Here is a 25,342-nt window from a genome sequence, read left to right on the forward strand (position 1 = left end):
GAGTCGTGGCGCCAATACTAAGAGACCCGTCTCGAATCGAAGTCGCCTCGATCATGCTAAAACCGTTCTTTGAAGAACAGAAGATCGCACATTTCAGAACAACTGAACCTTGGTTTGAAATTTACGAAAAAGAACTGAACAAACGCGACAGCGTGATTGTGCTACGGTCCACCATGGCCTCTGACGTTTCGATTACAATATAAAAAGAATGAAACGGACTTGAAGTGAGCAACCATATACTCGTATCTCTAAAAAGCTGTGCTCAATTTGCACCTGCCTTGTTTCACTTCCGTTGACAGCACAGGCGATTAAATCACCCTGCAAACCGTTATAATTTCATGTATCGCGACCGCCATGTCATCTTTGGCGTCTTTAGTCTACCCTGATAAATACTAGAGCAGTGACAAGCGCAGTCAAGTCAGAGCTAATCCCTCCAGCACGAGCGGACGCGCTGCTCCGAGAACCACACTGCTCCAGCGTCGCCACCGCCGCCGCCGCCGCGGGCTCAATCTCAGCTGCTGATGTCTGTCAGATTCGGACGGCATTTACGGCTCATTCTTTTTGCCGAGACATCAGTGCGACTCAACAGGTCCTGGTCCGGTCGGCCAGGCTACGGTCCAGCGAGCAGCACGAGCCGCACGCGAAGCGCTCCCTGACGGAGACGGGCCGAGGAAAATAAGCGCACTTGCTGGTAGCAGTGTCCGGTTGGACTTTGTAATGTGACAGCGGCCGGAGAGAACACGCGATGTATTCAGTGGACAGTGAGCACGAGCTGACATAAAATTATCCAGTCAGTTCCTAGAACCAGTGGTGTTGCATGCTAGAATACGAAAGGACCAGTCATTGCATGTCGATCGATATAAGGCTGAATTTCGTAGACATCATTTATCTACTCCTGAATCGATTGTGTGTCATTTAGTGAGTGAGGCTCTTCAATGATGGATTGTCCTGATTGTGTATGGCAGGTAAGTTCGTCCGGAGTGCATATTTGGATCGGTCTGTGTGTTGTCCTGATTAGAAGCGATTTGTCATCTGTTAACTGAATCCAGCAAAATGAAATTGTGATTCATTATTCACAATCTATTCCCAAAACCAGATGCAAGTGGCTTATATTGCAAGTTAGTCAGCAACCGTTTTTATATGAGGCATTACAAATGTGATTGGTTCTTATGAATTTCACAAAGAAATCAAAGTTTTACCCATAAGGTTTGAGGAGAGTCCGACATTCCCTTACTACGAATTGATTGCTGGACTTCAGATCTTCCAAGTTCTTGATAAAAGGTCCATGGTCTTATTCAGGCGCTAGGGATTTCCAAACCACACCCCATTCACAGGTCATAGCATCTTTATTTACAAATTATCACAGTCGCAATACATCGAACTAGAGTAGAAAACATCGACACAGTGACAAAACACTTCACCATTGCTCCATGTGATGATTCGCGCAGTTGACCACCTAAAACATAGTCATATACACACACGTAATGTCCGCGCACTACATATCCGTATCTTTTCTTTGTCCACTCTCAACAAAAACGAACAAAGCACGCACACTCTCGCAAAGTTCGGCACGTCACTAACAACTCTGGCAGTTCTGTTCGGCACTCTAAGCCGCTTCATCTGCGCGGCACCCCTCTTTGGCACACACCGTTCTTCGGGGGAAGGTGAGGGCGCCCGCCAGTGCCGGTCGGCCGCGCCCGGACGCCCCTGCGCCCCCGGCGCCCGCGGGGCGCCGGCCGTGCCCCGGAGCTACACGAGCCAGCGGCCGGGCCGGCCGGGCGAGGGTCACACGTGGGTGGCTAGTGTGCCGGGCTTTAGCTGACTGTCCACCACGTACTGGCCGGCCGCCGCACCGTACTCGCCGTAGCCGCCGTAGCGGCCGTAGTCGCTCAGCGCGGACGTGGTCGGGGCGTACTCGGCCGGCGTGCTCGGCGAGCTCGTGTAGAACGCCCTCAGCCCGCCACTGGGCGGTCGGACGTAGCCGTGCTGGTCGTAGCACGGGTACGCCGCCACGCCTCCGCCGCTGGTGACCGGGGACGGGGCCTCCTGCGGAACGACAGGAGGGGGTGTTAGCAACACAACGTATCCTTTCATCTCTGTGATCGGAGTGTTCACTTTGTCCACAACTTGAAATCTTTTGTAAGCATAATTATGAGCAAAAACCCAGCAGCTTGTATTGGCTGGACGCTACGACTCATACTCTAGGGTAGGATACCACAAACAAATCAGCGTTTCATTCAAACAGTGACTAATAGATTGTTTGTGAAAACAAGTGTTCAGTCCACGGGGACAGCGGGTACGTTTCGCTGTTCGCAGCACCCCTTCATTTGCAAGGTCATCGATCGGATCGCCGAGGTCGGGCGCGTCGCCTGTTTGTCTGCGCCTGTACAAATACGCAACACTCGACAAAATTAGAGGTGCGTGCCGGCTGCTCATTAAGCGGCAGGCATGTTTCCCAGGTATCGGCCTGTTTTCGTGACTGCTGCGTAATGGACCGCGCTGCGTAAACGCACGCGCGTAAAAAATACCATTAAAGTCGCCGAACATTGTTCGTCGAGAACGCAAAACTACTCAGTACACGCAAGTCACAAAAATCAGAGTCGGCTCTGCATTAAACAGAGTTGCAGAGAGGGTGATTTGCAGTGGCCCGGGCGGCCTCGGTACTGAATCATCTCGACTGGCCTGCGGGGATGAAGGTGCAACCTCCATTCTCCCACGACTATTCATCATAATCTGGTTCTCTGTGCAGCCTCTATTCGAGCTAGCGTTTCTTTCTTTCATTTAGTTAATGTCTGAAGGTAATCAGATGTCACCTGCAATGAGTTTCATACCGGAATCCTGAGACCACACGCGAAAAAAGCGACGGCTCTTTGAAAAGACAACGAAAGTCGAATTCGGAATTTTGCATTACACTTTTTCACGACGACAAATGACTTCATGACAAAATTCTGATATATCTGTCCATAGACCTCTCTATACCGAGGTCTACGAGTGTCTATACAAAGTTCTATGAACTGTCGCTACCCTTTCTGTGTTAAAAGAAGTCCCATCCCGTATCCCTGCAGCAACTGACCTTGACAAATGGCGGGAAGCCGTTGTCGGCGGGCGCCTCCTCGCCCACTCCCGCCATGCGCACGTGCGAGGGCGGCGGCTCGTGCGCGCCATCCCACCGATCAGTGATCACGTGACCCGAGCCGGACGAGGTGGTGCGGATCTCCACCTTGAGGTCCGAGCCGGACGAGTTGGGCTCCGAGTCCCGGCCCAGCTTGTCCCGGGCCACCTCTTCTGTGGAGCGAGGGAGATGGTGGTGAAAGGGCTGACCTGACCTGGCATGGCATGGAAAGGGTTTGGTGAATATTGGGTAATCGATATGGAAGATGTTGGATCATGTGGTATACACCAGGACCAAGCATTCGGGTAATGGTTTGATCGAAACGGTACATTTTTACACAGCTTAGAGCTTTTGAACTACAAAGTTACACCTTGTTTACATCGCACTTGTTTATGGAGGTTGGAGAGCGAATAAGTAAAATCCGTAGACGCTATCTATGAAAGCAGTGTTTGGGGGAAGAGCACAAACAACCCAAACCTATCCTGTTTTTTCCTCAAAGTATCAGCATCAGACCACTCAAGATATCTTTATAGGCTCAAGCCCACATATCAGCAACAAAATATGGCTCGATGAGGGGCACTTCATGGGTGCTCTCCCGGCCTAAAGTAGTGTCCTACGAAGTCGGGACATTTCTCAGGCCCTGTCCAAAGCGACCGGCTCTTGAGGTTCGTCGCTGTCCGGACCATTTCTCTCCGATATGACTTTTCGTCCAAATAGACGCAGACACAGGAAAACCGTACTCACTACAGACGGCTTATCATATGACTTAAATCTATTTTCTAGTCTTTATTGACATTTGTCGACTTTTGTTCTGGTAAAGCTGGCATATCATCTTTAACTATTATCTGAAGTGATTATCTGAAATGATTTATCTGAAGAGTTTTCTTCCTTCCTTTCTCCCTCCCTTTTCCTCTCATTATCCACTTCCTCTCTCCCCCACTCGCTACCTTCTTTTTCCTCACTTCCCATCTTTCCCACTCCCCTTCCCCTCTCTCTCTCTCTCTCTCTCTCTCTCTCTCTCTCTCTCTCTCTCTCTCTCTCTCTCTCTCTCTCTCTCTCTCTCTCTCTCTCTCTCTCTCTCTCTCTCTCTCTCTCGCTCACCTGCAGTGGGCTTCTCCTTGGCCCGCCGATGATGACGCTGACACATGATGACGACGAGAATGACGGCCGTCAGCACCACGATGCCGCCGATGACGATAATTAGGATGATGAGCAGAGGCAGCGCTCCTGAGGAGAAACGCGGTGCTGTCAGCCTCAGGTATGGCTAGCCTCGTCGTCGATACAGGCGTAATACCTGCATGCATCGATACAGTTGATGCGTCGTAACAGGCAACAAAAGAAACAGGACCAGGGGATAGAGTCAGCTGATGGAGTTTAGCCTTTCACTTCTTTCATATCAAAGTAGATATTCTGATTTTCTATGATTCATTTCATGATTGCGATGGACAATACCAAAGAAAGGCTATTGGCTTAGTTCGTGATGGTGGATGGGTAAAAACGATGCCGTATTATCTTTGGCAGTCGAGAAGATTGAGCTGTAGATTGTTGGCAGCAATGAAACTGGTATGCCTTGTCAGATAAGACAAAATGTCACGACACCGGCTTATTGCAGGATGTCTTTCACGGCCCCGTACCATTGACGTAAATCTCTGATTTTATTCAGTCTTCCTCCCTGTCAGTCAGGGGCAAATATGCTAGCTCGTCGCGCACACAAAGCCACCCAACTTCCATATTGAACACACAAACAGCCCCGCTGTCACCCCTACTCAAACACTCCAACTCCCTACCCTTCCACGAGTCAGACGTCAGCTTGCATCGCTGCTGTCCTGCGTCGCGCGCACCCGTGGGTTCGGGGTCGTCATGAAAGCCCATTTCAGCCTACAGCTGGGTACAGGTGGAGAAACCCAGGGGCGAGTCGCCTCGACAGGCGGAGATGGAATCTACAAATAGAGTCTCAGGCCCATCGCCATCGGGAAGTGGCACTGTCAAGCGTCATTTAGATTTTAGACACCATCAGGAACCGAGACACCATATATACCAAGCACCAAAGCATCGGACGCGTACACGGGTTCACGCCACGACCTCTCGCACACGTGGCACTGACGGCGCGTGTTCGGCTCGCGCCACGTGAACGGCACGGGTGGCCACCCGGGGCGTCAGCGTAGAAGGAATGCTGTTAATGGATCTGTCCGTCCCGGCCCATGGCGTCAGTGAGGGAGTGTCACCAGCAGACGGGGAGGCGATGGGGCGCGAGGCGCACGGCGCCGGTGGTGGCGTAATAGGGAACAACAGGCGGAAATCGGCTCCTGGGAGAGACGCCCGGTGGATAAGCTACGCTGCCGCTAATATCGGGGAAAAGTCAGGGATCGCAGTCCAGTCCACAGATATGAACGCGAGGACAAGAGAATTTAGACTGTGTTACTTTTGAGTTTTGACTTAACTTCCTCCGTTCCTAGAAAAGCGGAACCTATAGCGCGAATTGGAATTTCGAAATTTCTGTTCACGCATTTAGCTTATCAATGTCGATGCAATTCAATGTTTGTTTGTTTTTGTTTTTCACTGAGCATACAGGTACAAACCCGTGCCTTTCCTTAAAATAACTAGGTACATTCAACTTGGCCTTTCTCATCCAGCTGCAACCACTTCCTCCGCTTGCGTTTCTGTGCAGCATCTTCATTTCTCTCCCCTTTCTTGCGACACGGGACGCGTCGCCGGAGTGGTTAGTTTTGTTTCCACCCCAGGCGCCGTCACGTGCCCGCGAGACGGTGCTCTTTTATTTCCGGGCTGGGCCTAATCTGACTGGGTAGGTGACGCTAATGGTACGATCTGACTGATGTCTGGCGATAAATAAACCGGCAGCAAACAAACAAACCGGACCGGCCGCCCCCGGGAAGGAACTCTCTGTCGGGAGGGAGAGACCCAGGAGGGCGGTATGGAGCCGGGAAGGCCTGACGTGAGGGGAGGAAGGGTGAATAAAATCACCGCTGGATCCTAATCGGTGAATAAATTGAGTGAAAGGGAAACAACCAGGGGTGCGGAGCCGGAGCCGGAGCCGCCGAAGCCGACATATTTCGTCCGGAGCCGGAGCCGGAGCCGTGAAACAATAAAGCCCAGAGCCGGAGCCGGAGCCGGAGCCGTCAGAAAAGGCGGCGACTCCGGCTCCTTTTTTTAAGAGGAAAAAAATTATTGACCTAGTTCGGTTTGACAGTACAAGGCAGTAAAACATTTGGTATTCAAAATAGCCTTGTTATGCAAGTAGGTACAGAAGCAACGTTAACCAATACCTACATTCGTCTTTTTTCTTCCAGCCGTATTTAATTGTATAGAGGATGTACTGAGTACAGGAGCCGGAGCCGGAGCCGGAGCCGCCAGAGCCGGACCATTTTACTCGGAGCCGGAGCCGGAGCCGTCTGAAATTTCCACGGCTCCTCATCCCTGGAGGCTGGAAACAACATAAGCTTGCCAGGGAAAACAGATTGTTACGCAAAATATTATGTTGCATCTCAAATGACAACACTAAAAAATGTTCGAAGAAATGTGCTTACGAGAGCCCGCTAAGAGGACATCGTTTTCTTTTGCGCTTCTCAGCATAATTCGTTCAAATGGTCCATGTCAGTGAAATAGGAAAGCAGTATCCTGGTCTACAACTGAGATTCGATCGTTGCTGTCCAGGCAGAGGGGAAGCGGGGAGTTGTGGGTAGAGTGCGGAGCAGAACCAGTCGGAGCCAAAACTACCACAGAGCAGGCTGGATTCCGGAGACTCGCCGCCCGTGCCAGTGGTCGTCCTAGGCCCAGCCTGGCTTCATTTCTCGCTTCTAACAGCGCACGCCATTCAATAAACGTGCTTTGATGTCCCCCACAGCAAACTCAATAACGAGAAATATAGTCTACAAAACGCACATAAAAGGTAGCGGAGCGGGCGGGCGTGTCCAAAGTGGGCCCTCCCGCTGTGCCCCAGCGAATATATGTCGGCCCACATTGCGCTGCCAGATGGGTTGCCAGATCGGCGAACAGCCGCCAGATAGCCTCAGGCGGGTACCATGAGGAAAGGGAAAATGCAGTCACGAGACATGGTGGGTGATTGAGACCGATTGTGGGTTACTATCTGGATGATTCCGTGGCGAGAGAAAATGTAAGATTTAACTTCTATGAAAGTCCAAAAATACGTAAAAATGGCGAAACAACTTTAGGAGAAAACTTATTGGCACCGTCACACAGCAAGCGATTGGCAAAATTCCACTAAAAAGCAGTTATTATCTGGTTCAGCCATCTGAGCAGCACACCTACCCAGGCTCTCCCATCACCCTTACACCAAGCCCTATTCCTCAACTTCACTCCTCCAAGAACAGCGTCCGCTTGTATGTAACGCCCCGACACCTTCGGACACCCAACACCGTCACCAAACGGGCGATCGATGCCGCAGTCCGCACCAAACTGGCGGCGCTCGACCAGCATTCGAGGAAGCCGTGGAGAGACTGCTCGCTGAGTGCTCGACGGTGCCCCGTTCCCGCTCAGAATCGGCCGGGGGCTCCGCGGTGACCGGTGTGGCGCTGAACAAGCCATGTAGGCTGGAGAGGGTGAACTGTGTTGCAAGAGTGATAAAGAGGGTTCTAGCCGCGCCCGACAAGTTTTGGAGAGGGCTGGACAGGTTCTGGAGGGCTTCACAAGGTTCGGACCGACCAAGATTCAAGCTGAAAGTGAATTGGGGCCTAGTCGTAGGTCCACAAAACTTGGCGGGCGAAGTGTGGGTCGGCTGTCTCGTCCAGTCATGGGTTTCGATATCTTAGGGGCCAACAGCGCCTGAAGTATATCCATGCATATCACCAATCAATACTCATATTTGCAATCCACTGACACCAATTGGCTGTATTCTGTCAAGAGCCCAAATACCTCCTCCATCACAACCGTCGCCATACGCACACGCACCGGCGCGGCGGGGGCCCCAGCGGTGGGTCTTTTTCACGGGACCAGGCGTGGCCATTGATTCGGCGGCTCGTGCGCCGCGCCCCCGCCGACGGCCGCTCCGCTCCGGCGACGCTGAATACACTGAGCCCGTTATTAATCGGCGATCAAACACGGGCCACGTCCAATAGGGGGACGGTGTGGGACACCGACGCTGTGCCTCCGTCCGTCCGCGAGCTCTGCCTGTCAGCTCGGCGGCCCGTGTCGGGATCGGATGGTGAACTTCGAGGGACGGAGTCAGAGCTTCAATTGGCTCCAATATTCACTCGTGTGGAGATCAGGGGCCGAAACAAACGAGTCATTGCCGCGAAGAACGAGTCCTGTGTGCTCGAAGTAGTCGCATCATTCGCTCTCCGACGCCCAGAGCGGAAGGAACGGTCGTGTAATCCGAGGTGAGACGGCTCTGCGCCCGACTCAGCGCCGAAAAACACCTCGAGGAAGGTGCGCACGACGATAAAATGTTTACAGCGACACGAACGGCTGACATAACGGAAGAAAAATGACTCACTGAATATGGTATGAAACTTGAGATGGAGCGCCCGGTGCGAGGTTCTCTTTTTCCCGGCCATTTAACGCACAGAATCGGAAAGAATAGTGTGTAGTGGAGTTTCTTTGGAGCGACGCTACAGGAGCTAACTTCGAGTCGTTTGGAACTATGGCGGTACTCACTCTGCCTCTGAAGGATGATGGCGGCCGAGTCGCTGCCGTAGGCGTTGGTGAACGTGCAGTTGTACAGGCCGAAGTCGCTGTCTGTGGCTCGGTGGATGACCAGCAAACTGCGGAGACCTCCGACCTCCGGCTGCTCGATCACCTGGTAACGGTCCGCGTCTGCGACAACAGAAACATGCGTCAGTTTCGTCTCCCATTGGCAATCTGCAGTTACAGGCCGACAGGGTGCTCTCATTAGCAGACGGCACCAGGTATTTACATCCTTAAACGCCTTACCAGACAACACACAGGTCACGACAGACAGGCACACCTACAAAGTTACGACAAGCCGACAGACACGCAGTCAAACCCACATCATGAGCAAACAACACGCCTCTTCAAGTAGACAAATAAGCTGACGTCGCAAACAGAGAACACATTACCTATAGAGACTCGAGCATTTACGGTCCGTCAATAGTAGTAGACAACAACCCGTCAACTTGGAAAGCCGCTTAAACATCAAACCAAGCTAGCCAACAAGCTCGCCACCGCTCACACATCTACTCTGATTGAGTCACTGAGTTGACCCAATTTAATTACGTACGTTGCCGACTAACAAGTATGCAATAGGAATTAATGCGCTAGAGCATAATTCCATCGAGATTTACGTGACAACTTCAGAAGACTCCAATAAGCAAAGTACACGGAACTTCCGAGACACACGGCATGCTGCGGCATCCTCAATCCAGGCGATATAGCGAGTCGGCGGCATCGATTTTGGCTTACCACGACCACGCTATAATTAACCCACTATTCAAAATGATCTCACAGCCGGCTTACCGATGCCACGAAATGACAGCGTGGTCATGGAAATTGTTCCAGAGCAACCAACCACCAGGCAGATATTTCAATGAGCTGACACGCCGTATGGTCTGTCGTTGACGTTCAATTAGAGAAATGATTATAGGGAGGAAAGTGATTTTAAAGCAATGAAGGCATGTTGAGATGCTTCGTGAATCTCTTTTTGATATATTCGAATAAGGAAAGGAAGAAAACCAGAGTTCATGACCTGATGTTGATAGGCCGGCTTCATAGTTTTAACCATAATTAACCAGCCTTCCAATAACTTCTCGAACTGCATCACGAAATCCAAGTCCAACAAGGCCATTTGCAGGCATCAGTCCACGTTCCTCATCCCTCTCCCTCCCGCTCGCCCCGCTCTCGCGACTCACCTAGCGGCACGGGCGTCTGCTGGAAGTACCAGGTGACCTGGGGCGGCGGCACGCTGGCGCCCACACACTCCACGCGCACTGTCTCGCCCTCGACACCGTGCTGTGTAGAGTGCGCCGTCACCTCCGGCTGGGCCCTCACGAACAGCATCAGCTGCCGCGACACCTCCGGGAAGCCTTCCACCTCGGCCCGGCACTCGTAGCGGCCCACGGACTCGCGCGTAGCCCGCAGTCGCAGCCGCCGGCCCACGCCCACACGCTGGAAACGGACAGACACAACCGGTGGTTAGAGTGTGATTTGGCTAACAGGGAGAGAGCGGGAGAGAGGAAGATAAGCGAAAATGAGGACAGGAGAAGCACATAACTGTTCGGTTGCGCCAGATAAATGTATGAGTTTGGAGAAGCGAACGATCTTTGAGGAAAGCATAATAACTAAAGCTGACCCATACGACTTACAGCTGGGGTCAGTGGTGAAGTATCCATAGATGTGCGCTCTATGATGAGATTAATTTAAAGGAAAACAAAAATGGAATGAAGATAAATAAGTGCAGTGTTTTGCAGCTACATAATTCGTAAGCACGTAACCAAGTTAAGTTGTTATTTTATGATTCGCTTGTCGAGCTCGTTGAGCTGACAGCATGCTACGACATGAGAATACCTACAGCATGTTTACGAATCGTGTCATGAAAAGATAAGAGTACCTTTCCAACGCGAGATATCAGAGGCCAATTAACGACCCTCTAAATAAGGTAGCAGGCAACAACATGTCAATTTGAAAAAGGGCTTGGCACTTGACATCAGAAAACCGGACACGACAGAACAATGTTTATTAATTTACAACAACCCAGGAAAACTAATAAATACTAAAATGCTTCTTATCAGCCCTTGCCCCTTCATTAAACCTGTGGTTGTCAGATATGGCTGATGTGCCTATGATTCCTCACAATGTCCAGGATCTACTACCGCCAAATATGTCCGATCTCCGCAGCAGAAGTGAGCGCCGATAAAAGCGGCGTCGCGTCGCTCCTGACACGCCATTTCTCCCGCCGCCGACGACGATCATCGGTTGCGACGCCGCGGGCCGGCAACGGTGACCGGAACGGGGCGTTTTTACAGCGGCGTCATTTACCAAATGTCCGCCATCGGCGGGACGACGTGTCCGGCCAATCTGCCCGCTCTGTAATTTATCTGGGCACCTCCTCACAATAGCGGCGGGGGAGGGAGCACCGCGCGCTGATGGGGCCTAATCCGAGGGGCTGCCACCGCCGCCACCGCCACCGCCGCCGCGGTCCGGCACGGCGGTACCTCAGGGTGGGGGGTGGGACGTGAGACGGGGTTCGGAGTTCGAACCGTGGGAGAAACCGAGTCAGGATTCGGCGAGGCATTAGTATTAGGTCATGTGCACGACTGAAGAAGCATACAAGAAAAACAATCCACTGCACCAGTGGACGGCATTCCCTCTATCGCTTCTACGTTTGAACCACCATTGAATCTTTTCTCTGGCCCGGTCACGCGAACAAATTCAAGCTCCCTCGAGCAACAGCGCTAACCAAAGAGCCGTGACCACCGTCCGCACGGCTACACTACCGGGTCAGACGGACGCTGGCCTTGGCCTGCATGTATGCATGCCCGTGCACCTTGCCGAGGGGGGGGGGAGCTGGCTGGAGGGGGGAATCCGAGGTCCGAGCACCGAAGCCATTGATCGGAGGCGTTGTTGACTGAGGCACTGTAGACGCTCACTGTGAACGGTCCATGCTCCATACCGTCCACTGCACGCGTCCAGACAGGTGTCAGACAGCCATAGAGTTTGCACAAGTCGTCAGCCGCCCCAATGAACCATGGCCGGTCAGACCAGCGTCGCCTCTGTGTTGACCGCTCGCCCCGACGCGCGGCACGTCGATGGCCGTCGGGGTCGTGGGAGCCGTTGCCGCGGTGCCGCATCTGGACCATCGTCGAGGCCGACAGCACGTCGCTTCACGAGGACCGATAGTGTTTACATGGACCCGCGGTGTTTGTGTATGGAATCATGAATGTTGCATCGCGCCCGGCGAACTGTAGTTAAACACGAAACGGGCCGTGACACATGTTGCGGGCATTTCTCAATCATGAGGGATAACAGAAGATCAAAAGAAATGTGACGTCCCTGACGAGGGCCCTGCTGATTTATGGTGCTTGGTGTGTCCACCGGCAGAACCGGCCTCGCCGTGTTGAGAAATTAAGGAGCGCACACACAGGGTGAAACTGCGTGCAACACAGCACACCGTGCTTCTAGTAGTGTGCCTAACAAATATTGCATGATGCCTAACGCGGCTTCCGATTAATACCAAGTAAATACTTTAAAATCGCAAGAGTAGGTGCGACAAAGAACACACACCCGCTACTTGGGTGTCTAATGCACTTAAATTTCACACGACCATGCGCCACGAGCGGGCCGTTTGCGGTGAAGTTGGGCCGTTAAGTTTGACCCTGTACGTACCCACCACTTCAGGACCGTTACCGTACGAAAGTCGCCTCGTTTCTTGCCGCATGTAAAATTTAGTGACTTGTTGCACCGCATAGCGCCGCGCAGCCGAGCAATACCGTGATGGCCTGTGTTTGGCAGAAAGCGTCCATCGCCTCATTATGCAGATGCTATCAGTATGCAGATGGCTGACGACAATTATTACATGCAACGCTAATGCAGCCGACCGAATTAGGATCATATTGAACAGTCCAAATGGAGTGATCATTTTCACCAATGCTTCACACCGCGCGCGATGCAAATATCTAGCGAGCTCCCGAGTATACCGCATAGCCCTGAATTCACCCTCGCCTTGATCGAAGACACTGAATGGAGCCGGGAAAAGTCGACGACCGGAGGCTGGAGCCGGGGTCAGAGGGTCCAAGTCGTCAATCCCGCACCTACTTAGGCTCCCCCGATGAGTCACTGCTAGTGAGGCCTGCGGCCAGCACGAGCGGCCGTTAGTGGTCGATACAATTAGCGTCGCGGGCCGGAGACTAGCGGGGCATCATCCGCAGTCTGTCAGTCAGACTTCAGCGGTCGCTGCCGACTGACGGGCCGAGACCCGCGGTCGGCAAATTGGGTCAGCGGATCAGGGCACCACGGTATGACATATGACGGTCGCTGATCAATGATCAATGATCACAAACACGCATGACGTGCGTATGGTTATCACAGATGTGGTCCTGACATTGGGATGAATGAAGCGGAAGAGTTACACTTGCTGCTTTTTCAAGAGCTAGGCTATTGTTTGCTACATTATCCCGGAACCGCTTTATGTCTAATATCATTTCTTCGGGCAGTTTTTCAACAGTTTTAGCTATTCTGAAGCTTATCAGCTAGATTTTAATTTTGATCAAATGAAGTATTGATGAAATGATCGGCAGCTATCCATTATCATTTAGCTGAGTGGCCATTAACGATTCATATTAAATCCACCTCGGCATTATCAAGCTTAAGCTGGACAGTGAACTATGAAGACGACCGCTTGTTCTAACCCGCACGGCTATCCGATACATCACCTCCTTCAAAACGCACCGTGTGTATCCAACTGATTTTGCGTGGGCTCATCATGCAGAGCCCGCTGCTGCGGTGTGTTGGCGCGGTGCGTGCCGGCGGCCCATCGAGTATCACCACACTGACACAAATCTGTTCCGGCGACTCGCGATGATGATACACTTCCATAGCGAGTCGGACTTGGTTGTCCGACAACCGGACATAGTTGTTCGCGGAGCCTTAATGACCGTTATTGATGAATTCGAAACGGGCTATATATCGAGCTTCAGCTCATGAATTGACTGGCTTGATTTTAATGTTCCGGCGTATTCGAAGGCATATCATTATTCCCGTGGTTAGGTAGAAACTAAGCGAAGTGCTTTGTATGCTATAAATAATGCGAATTCTGAGAGAGATTGACTACCATGAGATGGACGATAAATATTTATCAATTCATCATTTGTGCTAAAAGTACATCCGTTGTATTGATATTACCCCATATGCGCCATCGATCTTGAGTGTAGTAACTTCTATTCACAGCGCATATTCTGACATCACTCCTTCAATTAACATCACACCCCGCGCGTGAGATAACTATCAATCTCCCAGCTAGCACAGGAGCCGACTTCCCTCGCCCCCCCCCCCCCCTCACAGGCACACTCACTCTCTGGCAGGACTGGCAGTCGCGTTTGACCCAGGTCACTCGCGGCTCGGGGTTCGAGTCGACGTCACAACTGAGGCTGACCTCATGACCCGCGTCGGCGGCCACATCCTGAGGCTCCTGCCGGAACCTGGGCGCATCTGGGGGCGGAGAACACCGTGAGAACAAGGGCCGGGTCATCAGAATAGAGCGGCGCACCGCGTGAACAAGGGCCAGGTCACCAGAATAGAGCACCTTTCGACTCGGCCGATGTAACATCAGCGCCGGGCGGGCCCGGAGCAGGCATGGGCGGGAGCGGGCGGTCGGCCGGCCGGTCTGGGCGGGGGCGGATCATGTGGGCGGGGGCGGGGGCGGGGGCGGCTCATTTGCCGCTCGTCGACCCGCATCAGGCCGGTGACCGGCGCCAATCCGCGGCTGATGCCACTTCTGAGCCGGCCCGCCGAGCGCCGTCGTCAGGCCCTCGGCGCGAGGAAGTCAGAGGCTAAATGGGGTCGGCGAGGCAGGGGCTAGTTACGATCGGAGAGGCAGGAGGAGAGCTGTGGTTCCGAGAGTCAGGGGCTGGTAAGTATCGGTTATCTTTGGAGATTTGTGGCTCGGCCATACCGAGACTAGTTATAATCGTTGCAGGAGTACAGTTATGACTCTTATGACTCGATGCATGGAGGATAAGATATGGTCTTAGCGCTGCACAGAGGATAAGATGTGCACTATCTCAAACAATGCAAAGAACACACATTTTCATTAGATCACGATCAACCAGATCAAAAGCCGTACTCACATAGCACTGTGATGCGCTTGGAGTCACTGGCTGCCCCCACTTCATTGGCAGCCCTGCAGCGAACCGTAGCATTGTTGAGGTCGCGTCCAACCGCCCTCAGGGTCAGCTGGGAGCCGGTGTGCCCCACCTGGGGCTCCTCGTTGACGAACCACTGGTATGTCACCTGCGGGTCACCCAGACATGCCGTCAGCAGGGCGCCATTTGCCAAATGAACATGACGCGCGTGGCGTGGTGGTGGGTCGTTTGTAACGCATGCTTCTTGGCACGGTGATCCTGATTAGAAGTGTGGCGAACAGCCGGAAATGCGTTCGAACACGGCATGGCGGACTAGCTGCAGAGCGGTGCCGCGTGTCATGCCCACATCGGGACGATGATGAATCGGTCAATCAGTAATAGGTCGCTGAAGCATTATGGCTTCGGTATCGCATCATTTACTAATGAAATGCGCCATTTTGGGGCTATCTAAACTGAACAAAGTTTACAAGCCGATTCCCAAAAGCGGTAAGCCCGAAAAAGATGCGCTCAACGGTAATGAACACCCACTGGCATGACGGCCAAATGGTGTCAACTGGCAACAGATAACACAGATCTGCATCAGTCAGCAAACCCTCATCCCTGGCGCCTCACAGCCGCGTTTCGACGAACACCGGACAAAACTTTCCAAACGGGACCTTTATTTAGACCTTCGATTGTAAACACGGCGGCGAGGCGAAATGCCCTAAAGACGGCACCGTTACCTAGCGCCTCTATTCTGCCCGTGCCGGTTCGACTGTCGGTCCTCTGCCCGGGTCGGCTACATTTGACCGCTCTGGCCGGCCGCAGCGGTGCCGAGAGTTACAATGGCCAGCCCCGGCGCGGCGGAATTGCCTCTCCGGCCCGAGTCTGCCGCTGAACGCCTCGGGAATACAAAATATCAGTACTTCCCGCGACCGATACCGCCGCCGGACCGCGCTGAACTCAACTTGACCTACCGTTGACCTACCGCTGGTTTAACTCTACCTAGCACTGACCTCACACTGACCTACCACTGACCTACCACTGGCCTACCACTGACCTACCTCTGACCACCGCTGGCCTATGGCTGATCTCATACTGATTTCAAATTAACCTTCTGCTAAGCTACTAATGACCTATCAATGACGTACCACTGACCTATCCTTGATCTAACACCGACCTCCCAATAACCTACCTTTGACCTCTCAATGACCTACCAGTGACCTCACGATGACCTATCGCTGATTTTCTACTACCACACCGCCAATCCGCAGGGTTGGGGGTCACTGAACAGAATTGACTCGCACGATGCAATCTTCAGAGATGGCTAAGTTTTAGACACCACCATGCCGTCCATTTCCAAGTTGGACTTACTAGTCAACTAAAGTTAACTGGAGTCGGCGTACCCGTTCGTTTACTCTCAGGTGTAAGTGATAAATCCTGCTGACCTTCGCGAGGTAAACTTTAAAGCACCTGTGATTGGCAGAAGATTGGCGTTCTAAGAAAGTGATGGCTCGTTTTCCTACTAGACGAGCAAAAAATCAAAAGACTTCACGGTCTGAAATCGTGTGCCCCAGTCAAACTGCAAAGTAAATATAAGCGACCTTGACATCGTTACGAATGCCCTGCAACGGCAACATTTTTCAATTCATGCAGTGTCGCTGCATTGTTGTCTGCAGACTTTGGTAACGCTCGGTGAATCTGCCTCCACTGCTGACGCCCAGTTTTAATATTTATTAATACATCATCTGACTACTGTGCTCTATGAAGACCCTCACCTGACTCGGGTTAGCCGTGGCCTCGCAGTTGAGCGTCACATCTCGGCGCTCCAGCACCGCTGTCGTATCACCGGAGAGCTGCACCTGAGGCGCAAACCGCACCGCCAACTGAATGGCGGCCGTCTGAGGCGCACTGAGGGCCGAGTTGTGCGCCCGGCACGTGATGTTGGCCCCGTGGTGACGAGCGCCGACCTCTAAGCTGAGGGTGGACAGCACTTCGCTGAGTTTGCCGTCCGGGAGGATGGAGACGGACGTCTCGCTGCGGTTCTCGATCAGCTCGCGATCGCCGTTGTACCACTCGATCTGTGGGAAAGAGACGTCCCACGTCATCACGATGAAAAAAGTTATTCTAGCTATGTATATGTGTAATATAACAAGTTTCTGCTGGTAACTGCAGTAAGTGAGTGTGACTCAGCTAAGACTTCCAGAAATAGAACCTGGTAAAAAAAAGTTTCGAGAACGGCTCACCGGTCGCACCGTGGATGGAAAATCATATAAGTTACATTTAGTCACCTCCGGAAGTTTTTAATTGAATGTTGTATTTCAGGACACTGTCATATCTATGGCGGCGGAAACGCGGCTGGGTCCAACATCAAAGCTCTCCGGGGTATCCGACGTGGGTTGTTTGACTTGCAACATTAACGCCAGCAGCTGGCTGCCATGTGAGCCCACCAGACCGGGGCCGGGCGTCCTCAGACCGAGGCGACATGATATGGCGATGATTCACCGGAGGACCAGGTTCGTTCATACTCAGCGGCCTAGCCCCATGGTTCGGGGACGGGACGGGACGGGGCGGGGACGGGGTGGACCCGACGCTCGGCAGCTCCCGCCAGACAGCTCGGCCCTCTGACCTTGGCGTGCTGCCGGTCAGATTGGAAGCCAGAGAAGAGACAACAGAGACGGACTACAGGGAAAGCTGACAGATGACATGTCAGATCAGCAGTCTGAGCAGCGACAGGCAGTCACGCAACCCACAGAAAGTAATGACAACACGTGTTTAAAAGAACAACAGAATAAAACTGGGTCCGGAACTGGTCTTTTATCTGATCCGTTTCAGCTCACAACAGAGCCCTCGCGCTATCATATTAAAATGCACATGACCAAATGTAGTTGGCAGTTGCTGGGTCTCTAGACGCTACTTCGGTATGCATATTTCCCGTTAAACAGTATAGATAGCCGCAAGTAGAGGGGTACCTTAAAGTTCTTTGTTCATATTTAACGACATTGTTTGCAACAGAAGGACACCCACTGTACTCTGTGCACGGAGTTGAAGCCAGCTGAAGGAGGCGAACAGCAGCTTTTACCGCTGACAGAGACAGACAGCATTCAACCAGGCGAGGCCAGGAGAACGGCTTGTCTCCCCGACCAAGGACGTCCTCTCGGACGGAGAGGAATCGCCGGCCGCGGAAGATTGACGGAGACAGGACCGATTGACGAGCGATACGACTCAGATGGAGCCGCTGAGAGGACCACAAACAGCGGGACACGTTGCCGGCGGACCTCCCTCGTTCTGCGGTGGACCACCGGCTGATATAGCCGTGCAACGTGCAATATGCGCTGTGCAATGTGCATACATGTAACGGTATCGTTTATATCGTAAGTACAAGAACGCCAAACCCGGATTTCTGGGGGCATTTATAGAATTACCCTGACCGTACAATAAAAGACCGATCTTCAGCTTCTAAGCACATAAAGCATAATGCTGAAGAAGAAAAATGGCCTTACCATGTAACAAATAAAATATGCATGCCAAGCAAGACAAAATGCTCGCGCAGACTCAAGGTCTCGAAGTTTCACTATACCTGGAGTTATACCACTACACCATCAGCTATTTAAACACTAGCCTATGCACCATGTCAATGTGATTTGTCGTTGCACCAAGACGCCCTGACGGACGTCGTGGCTTACCTCTGCAGGGGGTTTTCCGCCCGTGCTGCGACACTGGAGGCGCACATTGAGACCGGCCGTGGTGGCCATCTGTTCACCCTGCAGGATCATCGGCGGCTCCGGCGGCACTAGCACTGTCAGACGAGCGTTCCTCGACCTGTTGAAGAAGATGTTGCGTCGTGAGTTCTGCTGAAAACGCAGAGCGACGGACTAGACGGCTAAAGATACATGACCCAGGGAAGATATAAACGTTTCACTTTGGCTGGATACTGACACAACGGTGGCACAATATAGGCATCCATAGGGTAAAAGATAGCTCGTATGGTATAATGTAAGCAACATAAAAGCAGCACAACACACGATACTTCTGCTTCCGGCATCCAGGTCAATACATGTTCACATACCAGTGCTTCAGGGGAAGCAATGAGAAGCATCTATACCCACACGAAAACGCGCGTAAGCTGACAGGTCAGGGTACACCTTGGTATGCGGAATGCCACTGAGCTAACACTCTGTAATGGCGCGCACGGGTCACCTTTCAGCACGAACAGCGCCCAAGAACGCGACTCGATTATAGCACAGGCCTCCACCGTGCACAGTAACACCCGCCAGTAGTGCGTAGTCTGACAGTCCCCACTCGACACAATGTTTCACCGCTCGACAGCCAGCCCGGTAGACTGTAAAACATAGTCGGCCACTCCAGCCACCGACATTTATTATTTTCGGCACCGGTTACCGACAAAACATAGCCAGTGGTGTGCGACTAACAAGCGCCCACCCCATAGTGCTTCAAATATTTATGCCGGGCTACAATCTCGCATACGATCATTGAATTAATATGCTGACGTCTCGCGGCGCGCCACGGCGCCGAAGGACCGGGTTTCTGCAGCGGCTGGAACAGCCAACCTCGCGTGAGGTCATGAAAACATGGGCCGCGGGAGCCCAACTAGGCTTGCGGTTGGATGATGCCCATCAGACTACCGCTATCGAACCTTATCGTCTGCTTCCCACGAAGGTTGAATATCATTTACGATGAATTGTTGGTGAATGGCGTAAGAAGTCTATCGGTTCTGGAAGCCAGTCACTTCTACTGAGCTTGGCCCTCAGGTCTGAATGCCAGAGCTTAATTATCTATGAGCCTAACGTGTCCAACAACAATCACATTTAGCATGGCTATGTCGATCTCCATAATTCAGCGTTACTTTGTCTGGCTGGAACCACCCGCCACATTCAATCTGATACAATAGCCGGTATAGACTCGTGGAAGAACCGATAGGTATCACTTCCGAGCATATCACAGGGCCTTCCCATCCTTCTTACAAAACACAATGGAACCGTGGAATGTCAAAAAGCAGAAAATCCGGCACATGCCCAGGCTGTGAGGAGCCTAAGGGTGAGTAATCACACTTAAACTCTCGCTGCAACGAAACATGTTAACGAGCGTATCGGTCCATACACATACCGAATACCGACTGCCCAAGCACCGTTTTGAAGCATGTATGCTTTGATCACCGGCTAGATCTCATCCATGGCTATGTATATCACAAGCACTGTTTCCGTCTTCTGAGGGCGCTTGGAGTTCTCAACTTCTATTATATGACTCGATTGCCACTACATAAATACGCCTGGTGCCCTGTCTAGTAACCATTAAATCCCCTCAAACATGTCCATTGTCCAAACTCCAAAGCTCCTAAGAGCTTTACCACTCTCAGGCCTTCATCCCTCCCAAATACGCCTGGCCTCCTTAGTCCTTACCTAATGCCGGGCACTCCGGCAGCGGCGCCCACTTGGCACTGAAACACGGCGTCATCCTCCAGCTTCACCCGCTGCACCTCCAGTGAGAAGATGCCCTCCTGGTCGTCACCGATCATCTGGTAGCGCGGGTAGGCGGGCAGGTCGCGGATGATGCCCAGACCGAACTCGTCGCGAGTCCACTGCACCTGTCCCACTGAGTTGGCCACCTGTGGGACGGGCAGAGAAGGGTATATTGTTAGAGGTGGTGGCGAGGAGAGGGCAGGGTGAAAGGGTGCTGGAAGAGTGCAGGTAGAGATAAGCTTGAATCTAAAGAAGAAGGAAAAGGAGAAATCGTGAAAGGCAACAGAAAATCAAATTGTAACAGGCACAGCCGTGTGTACAGCAGAGAATGAATAGAACTACAGTCCGAAGAGATTTGAAATGTACGTCGGCGAATGAGCTGAAAAAGAATAAAATGATTAGAAGACCTTACGAGAACAACAGCACCCTACGTGGCTAAACACATTTATAAGTAACAACAATAAAAAACTTGGTTTTACGCGAGGCGCGCCCTTAGAGTGAAAAGAGAGGACTTGGACAATGGACAACAAGAGCTTATGAAAGATATTTGGCTACCACAACCACAAACATCTAGCGTCGGCAACTATGATCAGACTCAAAGGTCAGCAAACTTCCTTGCTAATCAAGCCGTACGTCCAGTGTCTACCAGTGTCAGCAAGTGTTCGGAAAGACAAACGCGACCAAAGATACTAACTCGTTTCGTGCTGGGAGTCGGGACCACAGTCATGTGCGACAGCCACACAAGGCCACGATGCCGGGTCCTGAGCTCCGTTTTTACTCGGACGAATCGAGAGATCAGAGAACGAACGCGAGTGATGACAGCAAGAAACGTGACGTGATGACTGTGACGATAATGGGAGTGCATGAATCATCGGACACAGAACATGTCACGAAGCGTCCACAAAACTGGACTTGGATGATCTGCTATCATTTACATTACAATTTTTAGGTTATGATCCGCTATGGCACACCTTATGACAAAGAATGTCACTGTCTGGGACTTAGTGATGAATGTAAAATGAGAACGAATTGTTTCGTATTGGGCCCATTTTTCATTTAGCCTCGGAGTTATTTGTCATGAATTAATACCCCGGTCTCTCACCCCCAACTCCCCAAAAAGAAGGAAATTAATTGCTGTATACGCCATTGTATCCATGACGTGACCCGAGTGAATGAATGCATGTCACCTGCCACACACTATCTAAAAATTAAATATGCATGTAATTCCATCTTGACAACGTCATCACCGCGACAAATTAGGTAACAACGTAAGGCTGTTCGTTCTCATTTCACGACAACCGCGTCTATAAAACATATGTAGTATTCCTGCACCAAACTGCAAACAGTCTGTACCCGGTCGATGTGCAATAACACGTGTCTGTTTTGCGGTGTTACTTCCCCCTCTGCACCATGCAAACACGGTAAAACAACTTCCACCGTGCAGCCTTCACATATCATACAATCTTCATGACAACTCCACATTTTCAGTGGAGCGACCCCCGGTTCCGGTCGCCGTTTTTCGGCACCGTCTCCCGTTTCACCTGTCCCGGGGCTCCGCCCCAGCCGACAGAGGCGATGTAAGAGGGCGCCCACCGCCACCGGTCAGCGGCCGCCCTCTGATCCGCCGATCATCGCCCAGCTCGAGCGACGTGGAGCGCCAATTAGCTGAAACGGCCGACGGATCCGGCGGATTCGTCGCGTGCCTTCCCACGCCCGTCCGCGGCCCGTTAGCACCGGGAGACGCCGGGAGACGCTGGGCTCCGCGCCGAGAGACGGCCGAGAGACCGCCGGGAGCACCCGGGAGCGGTCGGGAGACGCTGGAAGATGAACGGGTCGGCCTGGGGCCGGCGGCAGTCACTTCCGAGAGAGTCAGCGCCGGCCCGAGGCGGTGTTATTCACAGGTGGGCCATCAGTAGGCGCCTGGGGCGGCGGCGGAGGCGGCGGAGGCGGAGGCGGCGGTGGCGGCGGAGGCAGCGGCAAAACGAGGTGAGATGATCGCCGCCCGAGGCTGCCCGGCGTTTCGCGGAGGGACGCTGAGGTGTCCGAGAGTGCTGCTGGGAGCGGAGGGTCGCAGCAAACGATACGGTGGATGGCCGAGGCGTGGCAGGACGTGGCAGTGGTGGGGCGCTATGGGTATCTGTGGAAAGTCCACATACCGGTTGATGAAGATGAAGATATGAAAATTAGCTAGAGATCTCCAAGTACGAGCTAACTCGTAATTCACAGAAACAGCCATAACGTCTCAGTCAGAGCCGCTCTGAGAAGAAACCGCAGAGGCCGTGTTGCAAGCGTTTGCAGAATGAATCTCGGTCCACCCGATATCTGGCCGATTGGGAGTCAGCGGGCCGGCCCGAGAGAGCCTCGCTCTACACAAAGGATTCCACTCATGACGTCATTGCTGGGAGTCCCGAACAGGCCATCAGACGAACGACGCTACGGCCCAACTCACGGACCTCTGTCATGCACGACACATTCCTGCGACTGTCGCGTCAGTGCACGCTGCATTGTGATCAGGGTGCCTCCGTCCGTACACTGTCGGGTAGATCAGACTCGACATGGGACCGGTCCATCCGGATAATGATCAGATTACACTGTCCCCGGTGTCACGTTTTATGTGCATGGCCACATACTCAGGCAGGTTTTTAGCTGGGTGTTACTGGTGGAAATTGTGTGATGAGACTGGTTTAAATTGAAGCGGACACATGCATTCTCGTGTTATTGCTCATGGAGGAAAGTGTTGTTTATTTCTTTACTTACTATTTCTCGGATTAGTAGTGAATAAACATCCGTTTAGAATGCGGTTAAAACTGGCAATTAAACGTCACATATGCTGCTAAACAGAGGCCTCTTGCACCAAACTACCTAGCTAGGTAAAATCGAAAAACCGGTTTCAGAATAAGCTAATCTAACGGTGGTAAATTTGTTTGCAATAGCCCAATACATAATCCTACATGTGCTTGCTAAATTTTGCACGCAAATTGTTACATTTGAGACTTGGACTGGGTATACGATGCAAAATAATCCAAGCATTGGTGCAAGAGGATTTTGGTGCAAGAGGCCTCAGGATTGAAATTGAAAGCATGTTAAAGGGACCCTCCCACCTTAACATTAGTTTTGAGTTGAGATAGCCAAATTGGTGGCCATGGCCTGAAAATACCGGTTTGGGCATTCACAACATCGAAAAATGCTTTAATTCGGAGATATGGAATTTCAAACTTGCAGTTTTCGGATTCTAAGGGGCTAATGCATTGGTATGCCCCCTTAGAATTTGTGACGTCAGCGGAGATCTAACGATTTTTAAATCTTTTACTAAAATGTTTGGCAGCACGCGGTGGTATATGCTGCTTTGCGCGCAACAAATGCCGCACTTTCAGATAAAGTCGCTAGGAACAGCGGAGATCCCAAAAAGTAAACAAAAGTAAAAGTCTAATATCTTGAAAACCGGTGAATATTTTTCGATGAAATTTGGTAGATATTCATTTTTGCTCTTTCTGAACCGAGCGACATCACTTTCATGCCAATTCATTAACTTTTTTGAAGGTGGGAGGGTCCCTTTAAGCGAGCAGTGTGATGTTTCTTCCTTTTCCCGTTCCACGCTTTGTGAATAACTGGGTGTGTTGTCGAATATCCCAAGCAAGAGCAAATGCATGGAGAAGACCATGATTTTATTGAAGTGACTTTGTAAGAATACATGACCGCGTTCAAGTGCATGTTACTCTGTCAACAGATGACAGATCAAAAAGTGGATCAACAATTAATTAATTTTTACCCCTAGCAACTGAAAATAGCTCCGAGCCCTGAATGAAAGCCAGCGACCGTCGAGACCAAACGAGCGAAAGTTCGGCTATACAGTGGACGACAAATGGGTCGGTGGCAGCGCGGGCTCCTCTCCGGCACGGAAGGGAAACGAACAAGTCATGAGTGGCTGCAGGAAGGACCTGAGTGGCTGCACCTGGAGAGAGAGCAGCGGAGCGACCTTAGAGAGCAGCGGAGCGACCGGAGAGAGCGGCGGAGTGACCGCAGAGAGCGTCCGAGCGGCCATCAGCGTCTGCAGCGGCCACATCAGGCAGGTGGCGGCTTCTGGGCCGTGCAGCGGAGCGGTCCGCACCTCCTAATGGGCTGTTAGGTGCACGCCATCTCTCCCGAGCGGGCCGGCCGGCCGAGCCGTGTGGTCCGCACCAGGACCATGGGGTCTCATTACAGACTCAACTAGGCCTGTATGTATGGTCCAGCACCGCCCAGCACAGATTATTTTGGTTGATTGCAGTAGCCATGCGGTCCTTTGAGACATCATTCGCTTACAACTATCAACGTGTGGTCATGATCCTGGGGTGAAGTCCCGGCTAATTACAGTGCATTGGTTACATTCAATTGAAGTTTCACAATGCACCGTGTAGTTCGATGCACATGGTCCCATGTAACCCCAGCATTGCATGTGTTCACATTGTTCCGGCGTACCGCAGTGTGTCGCAATGCCCGCCCCTATGTCAGACTCATTTTGAATGGATGAGCATGAATGTTGATTCAGTACGAAATTACTGGTAAAGCGGTATTTTGGGATATTAAGAAAGCTGTAAATAAATTGATTGATCTTTTGTTGACATATTTCTGGTTGGAGTTGAAAGATGGAACGGAACCTGCATTTGTGTGTGCCGCAGCCGCGCTGTCATGGGAAAGTTGAAATACAATGGTTCCGAAGTTAATTTGGCATTTATCGTGCATCAGCATTTTACTATATGATCAAAAATAAATGTTGAGACGCTTCTTTTTGTCGACGTCAGAGCGCTAATGGTCGGCCTGATCGATAAACTATCCAGACATAACGACGGCACCCAAACGGGAGACTGTTTTTTTTTCAACCGGAGACTGGTCAGACAGGTTCCTCTATCAGTTTTATTGTTGCAGCCTAGTGTAGAATATTGAAAGGATCAGAGGCCACTCGCAATGACGGATGAGAAGTGCCTTGGTACTGTTGAGACGAC

General features: G+C 51.9%; 1 protein-coding gene across 1 annotated transcript in view; it reads right to left on the reverse strand.

Moving 5' to 3' along the window:
* Nucleotides 1–1,327: 1,327 nt before the first annotated feature.
* The window catches only part of LOC122387099 (irregular chiasm C-roughest protein-like), a 35,978-nt gene continuing 11,963 nt past the window's right edge, over nucleotides 1,328–25,342 (reverse strand). The window contains exons 3-12 of the mRNA XM_043376947.1: nucleotides 20,301–20,506; nucleotides 18,567–18,702; nucleotides 16,659–16,961; nucleotides 14,887–15,049; nucleotides 14,112–14,248; nucleotides 9,955–10,210; nucleotides 8,744–8,902; nucleotides 4,214–4,339; nucleotides 3,074–3,285; nucleotides 1,328–2,046 (exon numbers count right to left, since the gene is read on the reverse strand). Coding sequence (XP_043232882.1) covers nucleotides 1,786–2,046; nucleotides 3,074–3,285; nucleotides 4,214–4,339; nucleotides 8,744–8,902; nucleotides 9,955–10,210; nucleotides 14,112–14,248; nucleotides 14,887–15,049; nucleotides 16,659–16,961; nucleotides 18,567–18,702; nucleotides 20,301–20,506 — 1,959 coding nt within the window. The 3' untranslated portion in view covers nucleotides 1,328–1,785. The remainder of the gene's footprint in view (nucleotides 2,047–3,073; nucleotides 3,286–4,213; nucleotides 4,340–8,743; nucleotides 8,903–9,954; nucleotides 10,211–14,111; nucleotides 14,249–14,886; nucleotides 15,050–16,658; nucleotides 16,962–18,566; nucleotides 18,703–20,300; nucleotides 20,507–25,342) is intronic.

The sequence above is a fragment of the Amphibalanus amphitrite genome, unplaced genomic scaffold (assembly GCF_019059575.1).
Source record: "Amphibalanus amphitrite isolate SeventyFive unplaced genomic scaffold, NRLGWU_Aamphi_draft 000273F_arrow, whole genome shotgun sequence".
Classification (NCBI taxonomy): domain Eukaryota; kingdom Metazoa; phylum Arthropoda; class Thecostraca; order Balanomorpha; family Balanidae; genus Amphibalanus; species Amphibalanus amphitrite.